This window comes from Lactuca saligna, chromosome 3, assembly GCF_052625555.1.
Source record: "Lactuca saligna cultivar CGN05327 chromosome 3, ASM5262555v1, whole genome shotgun sequence".
Lineage (NCBI taxonomy): Eukaryota > Viridiplantae > Streptophyta > Magnoliopsida > Asterales > Asteraceae > Lactuca > Lactuca saligna.
The window spans coordinates 6,719,672-6,728,599 of record NC_136419.1 but is presented as its reverse complement, the minus strand read 5'-3'; the positions used below and the strand labels follow the sequence as shown (position 1 = coordinate 6,728,599).

At 33.1% G+C, this 8,928-nt stretch overlaps 1 protein-coding gene across 2 annotated transcripts; it reads left to right on the top strand.

Moving 5' to 3' along the window:
- The first annotated feature begins 3,057 nt into the window (after positions 1-3,057).
- LOC145034335 (uncharacterized) lies at positions 3,058-7,753 on the top strand. Of its 2 annotated transcripts, none has more exons than XM_078982724.1 (9): positions 3,058-3,691; positions 4,324-4,524; positions 4,611-4,733; positions 4,824-4,852; positions 4,937-5,003; positions 5,081-7,000; positions 7,080-7,210; positions 7,300-7,513; positions 7,588-7,753. In XM_078982724.1, the coding sequence occupies exons 1-8, from the start codon at positions 3,614-3,616 to the stop codon at positions 7,505-7,507; spliced, it is 2,757 nt and encodes a 918-aa protein (XP_078838850.1). In that variant the 5' UTR covers positions 3,058-3,613; the 3' UTR covers positions 7,508-7,513; positions 7,588-7,753. The 2 variants fall into 2 exon arrangements, with proteins under 2 accessions (XP_078838850.1, XP_078838849.1); XM_078982723.1 differs by lacking the exon at positions 7,588-7,753 and having other exon boundaries at positions 3,058-3,299; positions 3,385-3,691; positions 7,300-7,581.
- The last annotated feature ends 1,175 nt before the right edge of the window (positions 7,754-8,928 follow it).

Here is an 8,928-nt window from a genome sequence, read left to right as displayed (position 1 = left end):
CTTGGGACACTAATGGTCTATAAAACTCCAAACTTTATAGACATTCATTACTCATGCAGGTCCTTCACCCAACTAGGTCAAAAGATTGAGAAAATGACCTAATACTCATGTTTGGCTCTCACAACTCATTTATATTCTAGATCTAAAAGATATAGTGAAAAGGGACCAAAGTGAGCCATAAAGTTGCAAACTTGATCTCATCCAACCAATCCAATCTCAAAAGTGAACCAAAACTTGCTATAAAACCTAGATCTATTAAAAAGGAACCAAAAAAGTGGAAGCTTGGGGACTTACAATGGGTCCAGAAGATGTACACAAGGAGTAGAGACAAGTTGCTGGCTGTATCTATGCACAATAGTTCATTCTTCTTCCTTCCAAGGTCACCAAACTACCAAAAATGAGTCGAGAATTTCAAAAGGAGGCTAGGGTTGGTCTAGGATGCTTTGGAAGTGATGAAGGATGAGGGTGGAAAGAACCCTAGCCATCACTTCCTTTAAGTAGTGCACAAAACCCAAAAAATTTAGGGTTTACATTGCTTCCTTCATAATGTCCCGACCGTTGAATGTCCATGTCGTGGTGGCCATGAGAAACATGTGTTTCATGCAACGCTGCCACGTCGTGTTGATCCTTTCACCACGTCCTGGCCAGCCAAAAAATCAAAGTTTAAAAGATGAGAATTCCATACCTGGGATCGGGTGTTTCAACAAGGACCATTCATGCATTTTTATCTTGTTTTAATTTGATATATTACAGATAAAATTATGAAAATGGTCCCTTGGTTGTCAAAAATATGTAGTGATGGTAATTTTTTTGGTGGTGCATCAATGATCCAAATTTTGGATATATTGTGTGGTTTTGGTCTATATGGTTGGCATTTTTTTTGTGGTTTTGATCCATACCCAACCTCAAATGACGAACATGCCCCTAAATAATTTTTTTAATTTCCTTTCACTTATTTTCATATCTTTTTAATTGAAAAAAAAAAACAAAAAGATTTCCAATCCCCACTCCCTTCTCGAGTCATCGTCATCCCTACCCCACCCTAACCATAAAACCCACCATTATATAGTGGTGTTGATTATGATGAAAAATGCATAATTGATTAGATCTAGTGAATCATCATACAAATCATGAACACATTGAGTAAATAAATCTGGGTTAAGCTCTCATTAGTTTTTTTTTTTAATAGAAAGAATACAAATAGGTCTTGTTATTTATCCGTCTAAAACTAACACTCCAAAATGATCATTCTTTAATATGAGTGTCACTCACTTCCTATTTATAGAAAAGACAACTCATTACACAATACAAGAGGGTAAACACAAAATACATCCAAGCGTGACTTTGCATCCTAACACATTACACCACCATCACCAACCTTGCTTCACCATCTCACCAACCGACAACACGAATGTACATCATCCTCTCACTTTCATGCAACAAGTTTCTAACCGACCATCTTTATGTTTCATCATCATCTCCACCATATACCAACACAAGTGTTAATGAAGCGTAGATCGATTTCCCTAAATTGGAACCTAGGGCTTGGGTTAAATGGGTACTCGATAATGGTTAACTGAAGCCGAGTTTGGAGATGACGGTCTGGGGGAACTCTAACTTGTCTGAAAGTTTCTGTGGTTTATGGGTTGCAAACCCTAGATTCGGGCGACACCACCTTCCAAATAAATGATGACAAGGAAGAGAAAGATGACATGAAGGTCTGAAAGACGATAAGGCCCTTTTCGTCGGAACATTGTCGATCCAAAAACCATCGTTGAAACATCATTGAAAAATGAATGAAGGCGTCAATGATAGATCAAATGGCGACGTTGGTGGTCGTTTCAGCTGAGATTTTTAGGCGTCGCCGATTTCTAATGAGAATGACAGTTGTGGGAGACCAAAATGTATGGCAGAGGTGGTGATGGCGAGTTGGACGAGAGATAGAAGAGGGTGCCATATCAGATGGAAAAGGTTGGCAGTGGTTTATGGCAATATTTGTGGTTGTTAACGGTTGTTCCGGACAAAAGGTTGCGCCGTTGATGGAGGGTGGAGCCGGTAATGAAGGGGATTTTCTGATGAAGGGGTTTCTCTGATAAATATGGAAGAGGGGATGGGTTATATATATATATATATATATATATATATATATATATATATATATATATATATATATATATATATAAGTTAAAAAAGTTAGAAAAAAATTATAAAGGCATAAAAGTCATTTTAAATATATATATATATATATATATATATATATATATATATATATATATATATATATATATATATAAGTTAAAAAAGTTAGAAAAAAATTATAAAGGTATAAAAGTCATTTTAAATGTATAAGAGATGAAATTCACTAAAAACAAAAAATCCAAAACCAGATCACTAATATACCACCAAATATTTTTAGATAAAATCCTTATTTTTTTAACAATCACAAAGTCATTTTCCAATACTTTATAATTCTATGAATATTACAAATATTTAAAATTAATAAGTTACAGGAAGAAATTTATTAAAATATTTCATAAAAAATGGTTGATAGTTGGTTAATTCATAACTTAAAAAAAATCAATGATTGAAAATAAATTCTATTAATAGTTTAATAAAATTATTGGAAATATGATATGGTAAAGGAAAAAAGCAAATATAAAATGCTCTAATTTACTCTTAAAAGTTAAAGCTAATAACCTGTTTTTGTTTTTTAACATGAGTCAATTAGTGACTTATTAGTATTCTTTTGTCTTTTTTATTTTAATATGTTAATCATGGTTGTTATTTAACTATTTTAGACAAAGCCATTATAATATTTATAATTATATAAATTTGTTTTCATTTTCAATGTGTTCGACCCCTTTTACATTATTTATCTCTTTCATTTGTTTTCAGGAAATTCTAACAGATAATTTATTTTCTTGAACGAAAGAAAAGAATCTTTTAGTATAAAAATCTTAGAGAAGGTTCCTTTTTCCCTTTTATGTAATTTGTCACCAAACCCGTCTTTATTTATTGATTTATGATGTAGCCACGGCATTTAATAAGTTCTTTATTTTTCAACAAACTGTAGATGCACAAATTCTTGGATTTGTTTATTCAGAGAGAATGTGAGAGAGAGAGAGAGAGAGAGAGAGAGAGAGAGAAACGACTTTTTTTTAGATCTGCTGTGTTTGCGTGTGAGCTTTCAAGCTCATTCTTAAATACATTCACGAGTTCTTCAATGTGAAAACCTCTCTGACCCGAAAATATCCTCACATCTTCACTGGGTTGGACTTGCATTGTCACTATTGTGTCAAGTCGGTTTTTATTATAATCTCTTTGTGTTGATACGTGTTTTGAGCTTCCCATTTTATGAATTAAATTGGGTATTTGTTATATAAGGTGTAGAAGAATTGATCTTGAGTCGATTCCTGTTGGGGCTCTGTTATTTTCAAGATTGGTTTGCTGTAACAGAAGGATTTGACGATTTTCCGGCAGCTTTGTCGGAGCTCCGATGATGTTGCAGAAAATTATTGTCTTAGCCCAGGGGAACCATGAAATATTTTACTTGCAAATGTGGAATTTGAGCATCATATTTGCATAGAGAGAGAAGGAGATACAGGGAGAGAAAATGTTCAAGTCTGCGAGATGGAGGAGCGACAAGAACAAAATCAAAGCTGTATTTAAATTGCAGTTTCATGCAACTCAGGTTATGTATCTTCATATGCACTTACACATATGTGTATGTGCGTGTATATGTAAAAGACTGTTTGCACAAGTGCACATAACGTGTTTGCTAAATTGCCTGAAAGAGATGAACTTTGGAACTTAACTTTTATCTGGCTTTCTCCTTGAAAATATGACGTTATATTACTCTTAAGAAATTAATAAATCTGGAACATTTCAGCTATTTTTTCGTCTTATATTTCCAAGGAAATCAAACAAAAAAGGGATTTGATTGGTGCTCACCTCCTACATTTCTTAGGTCAACTATGGCGTCTATGAATTTTGTTCTTGTCAAACCTGGGCACTGGAAACTTTGTTCCATATCTCAGGGTTTTGTTTCGCTTGTGAAAGTCAGGAGATCTTGTTCATAGCTAATGAAATTTTCAAAACTGTGATTATGATCCAACATGCTTAAATAAAAGTTAACAAATATAGGAACAACTCAACTATTGGTAGTTTTTCTGATATAAAGATCAATTGGGTAACTGTAAACAATAAGATTCACAATGATTCTTGTTTTATTACATTTTCTAGGCAGCTAAGTGTTTAAAAAGATTCATATATTAATTTGTTACCTTTCAATATCCTTACAAGAATTATTATTTCTGTATTCAGCTAACACAGGTTGGAGCAGATGCTTTGATGATAGCTGTGATTCCTAATGATGTTGGAAAGCCCACAACAAGATTAGATAAAGCAAAAGTTAGAGATGGAAGTTGTTATTGGGAAAAGCCACATTATGAAACTGTGAAGTTCACTCAAGATCAAAAAACCGGAAAATTCAATGACAAAATCTATCGTTTTGTTGTAGCAACGGTACTAAATAGTTTCTATGGTTCTAAATCAACAAAACTTAATTGAAAATTACTTCTGATTTTTGTTGGGATTTTCACATTTTGTAGGGTTCTTCGGTTTTTGGTGTTGTTGGAGAAGTTTCAATTGATTTTGCAAGTTATGCTGAGGCTACAAAGCTTTCTTCTCTATCTCTTCCTCTCAAAAATACGAAATCCACAAGTCTATTACATGTTAGTCCCCTTCTTCATCTCAATTTCTCCAAATCTTTTTAGTGGATTATTTCTTTCAAGCTTAATGGTTGTAGATGTTGTTTTGATTAGGTATCAATTCAAAGGGTGCAAGATCAAAGGTACACATGCATTTCTTGATGTTTTGCCTTGTTGAATCTTTTTCACTTATCAAAATTCTGAACATCTAGCTGTAAAATTTACAGGGATGTTGATGTTAGTGAAAGCACGAATGTTGATATACAAGAAAGCATCCGAGTTGATCCTATTGAAGTGAGTTCTATTTCACCTTTAATGATGGATTTTATGCTCATAAACATCTTTTAATATGGAATTTCATCTTTAATCAGGATCATGGGGCTATGAGTGATAACATTAACAGAGACTGCAGGGCATCCATTGGATCTGATATCACTCTGTCATGTTCAGATAGCAGCTCTGGACTTGACACCCCACGAGACCCTGAACCTAAAAACACTAATAATAAATCGGCTTGTGAATCCTCAACAACAACAATCTATGAAGAACAGCATCGAAAATCATCATCACAATGGGATTGGTTAGATGCTTCACCTCATGAATTAAGCACCGATGATTCTTCTGTAATAAGTCCAAGAGAAACCCTTTCAAGAGAAACATCTGATGAAGATTCTCCAGATGCCATAATCAAAAAGCTCCAAGAAGAAGTTGCAGTTTTTGCTAGGCAAGCTGATATGTCAGAGATGGAACTACAAACCCTTCGTAAGCAAATTGTGAAAGAAAGCAAAAAGAGTCAAGATCTTTCACGGGAAGTAGCTTTCCTTAAGGAGGAGTGTGCAAAGGTGAAGGCGTATCAAAAACCCACAGAAGTCCAAGTCAATGGTAATTCAGGAGGGGATCCATGGGTTCTTGTTGATGAGCTTAAACAAGAATTGAATTATGAAAAGGATTTGAATTCCAATCTTCGATTACAACTTCAGAAAACTCAAGAATCAAATGCAGAGTTGATTCTTGCTGTTCGGGACCTAGACGAGATGCTGGAACAGAAATCTTCTATTGCTCCAAAGTCACAAGAAGTCAACTCTAAATCCAAGACAGATGATGATGAAGATCAAAAGGCTTTAGAAGAGATTGTTAGAGAACATAGTGGCTTGAAAGATGCGTATTTACAGGAACAAAAGATAATCGATCTTTATAATGAAATAGAGTTATACAAGAGAGATAAAGAAGAGCTCGAAACACAAATGGAACAGATTGCACTCGATTATGAGATCTTGAAGCAAGAAAACCATGACATGTCTTGCAAACTGGAACAAAGTCAACTTCAAGAACAGTTAAAGATGCAATATGAATGTTCATCTCCTTACACTTCTGTAAATGAACTCGAATCCCAGATAGATCATTTAGACAATGAGCTCAAAACGAAATCCAAAGAATTGTTGAAATCGATTCTTACAATCAAAGAACTTGAAACCCATGTGAAGAATCTTGAGGAAGATTTGGAGAATCAAGCTCTTGGGTTTGAGGCGGATATGGAAGATCTTATGCGTGCAAAAGTTGAACAGGAGCAGAGGGCAATTCGGTCAGAGGAAAATTTAAGAAAGGTGAAACTGCAGAATGCTAATACAGCAGGGAAACTTCAGGAGGAATTTAGAAGGCTATCAACAGAAATGGCTTCGGCTTTTAAAGAAAACGAGAATGCAGCCATGAAAGCCATGGATGAAGCTTATCAACTCCAGGTAGAAAAAAGACACCTTGAAGAGATGCTTAAAGAAGTCCAAGAGGAGTTGCAGTATATTCGTGACCAATATGAAGACAAACTGTTTGATCTTTCAAACCAAATAAACCTAAAGTCAAAACAATTAAAAGATATGGAAGTACAGATTGGAAATCTTCAAGATGAAAGAAAGAATCTTGAAGATGAGGTTCATATGGTAAAAATGGAAGTGGAGAGTTTAAGAAATGAGTTGAGTGAGGTGAGAAATGTTAAGAAAGATAAGGAGAATGAAGTTGAAAGGCTACAATCTGAGATTGAACGTTTAAAATCTCGATGTAATGAAATGAAACAGTTTGTTAAAGAGTACGAATTGGAGAAAGGAAATTTGATGAAGAAAGTATCTCAACTAAATAATGATCTCAAGAAGAAAGATGAAACAATCAGCAGTATAGAGAAAAAACTCAAGGATTGTAATAGTAATACCAAAACAACCCCTAGAAACAATAAACCTGTTCCTGCTTCTCGTGGCCCTAAAGAGATTACCAATATGAAGGACAATATCAAACTACTTGAGGTAAATTTTTATATCCCTTTATTATCTTTTGTAGCGTATCTAGACTATACTAATCTTAGACCCTTTATATGATCATCAGGGTCAAATAAAGCTTAAAGAAACTGCTTTAGAGCTTTCTGAAGCTTCTTTTCTAGAGAAAGAGAAAGATCTTCAACAAAAAATCCAAGAGTTGGAAAGACGATTAGAGGTTCTTGATCAAGACATAATAAGGTAACATTTGTTGAACCAAAAATCCATTAACTATAGTATGAAAATTTATATTGAACCTTAGAAACGGATCTTTTATCTCATTGATGTAGTGATGATGCCATTAAGTCCGAGATTAACAAGACTGGAAATCAAGAAATTTTTGAGACATTATCAAACAGAAACAAGTTGATGGAAGTAGAATTGAAGGAAATGCAAGAAAGATATTCAGAAATAAGTCTTAAGTTTGCAGAGGTAGAGGGTGAAAGGCAACAGCTTGTAATGACTCTAAGAAACCTCAAAAACGCAAAGAAATGTTAGCAAAAGGTACATGGATTATCTTGCATCATACGAAATATGTAAATTGGTATAAATGGGTTTTTTTTTTTTTTTTTCTTCAGGTTTTCTCTAAGATATTACATGTACCATGTAGTTAGCATGTTAAGCCTCCCAATAATCAGTCAATGGTTTTGTTCTACTTTGCATTAAATCTTGTTGTGAGTTTTACTTATATATTTATAAATTTATGAGTTTGTGAATACAAATCTTGAATGAAAGAGTTGTTATAAAGTTGCACATATATCAAGGCATTCGTGCTTTATTCACTTCATTTGGCACTCTGTGTTCTCTGTTGCAAAATTGGATTCTTTTCTCATAATTGGTAGGCCCCAATTTGTACTTTATGCATAAAGATTAAAGAGCGGTGTTTCTTGATAGTATACACAACATGATAAGGCATGGAGCTAAAAAGTATGATTAAAAGCCTGCGAAAGCAGTGTTGAAATCCGAAAAAGAAAATACAAAATACTATATTAAAAGTTTCTCAGAGAACGTCTTATTATTAATATGATGATACTACTTGGACACAAGTAATGAAGAAATGATAAAATATAATGCAAAATATGGTGGAAACCTTTATGGAAAAAGAAAAAGGGGAGTTTGTCTCATATCATGCAACAAAATCTATCTTGACATGAATTCCATCTTCAGCACTAAAAACTTCAAATCTTCATAAATAATAATAATAATAAAAAACCGTAGCACGAAAAAACCACAATGGACTAATGTCTCTCGAACAGACATAGACGAAAAAAACATGGTGATCGACCAAATCACCCAAATGCCATCATATAAGAACCTTCAAACTTAAATTATTTGCAATTAGCTAAAAAATACTTTTAAATTATTATAAATGCATAAAAAAATGTAACAATGTCAAACTCATGCAAATATGGTGTTGATACTATAGCATATAACATGTTCCCAAAATAAACAGCCACCTTACCAAAATAAGATTCTATCCGAATTAGAGATCTACTATAATAAATGAAAGTTTTTTTACCACATGTCATCTTCTCATTCATTTGGATAAATGACATTTTCTAGAATTTTTAAAATTTATATTTTCCACTTGTCATTTTATTGTATTTTTTATTTTATTAAATTAAAATTCCACATTTAATGTGTAAGGTAATATATATGTAAAATATTTATTAGAAAGAGTTTATATATGTAATGTATTTAATAAATTAAAATCTCATTAGTTTTAGTAATTCAAATTTTTTTTCATTTTTCTTATAAATTCAAACTTTTCAAATTATTAAAATTTTATATTTATTTTTTTTAATTAAACCCATGTAATACATGGGTCTCAAGTAAAAACTTCAAATTAAATGTCGTGAGCCTAAACATAAATTGAGTAAAAATTGCCTAGAGGCCCAAACTCCTTATGATATCAAATA

Bases quoted from the DNA above. Each gene is read 5' to 3' on its own strand.
- LOC145034335 (XM_078982724.1), top strand. From the start codon at position 3,614: ATGTTCAAGTCTGCGAGATGGAGGAGCGACAAGAACAAAATCAAAGCT. The intron at 3,692-4,323 runs GTTATGTATCTT...TTCTGTATTCAG, and splicing joins TGCAGTTTCATGCAACTCAG to CTAACACAGGTTGGAGCAGA. The intron at 7,001-7,079 runs GTAAATTTTTAT...TATGATCATCAG, and splicing joins ACAATATCAAACTACTTGAG to GGTCAAATAAAGCTTAAAGA.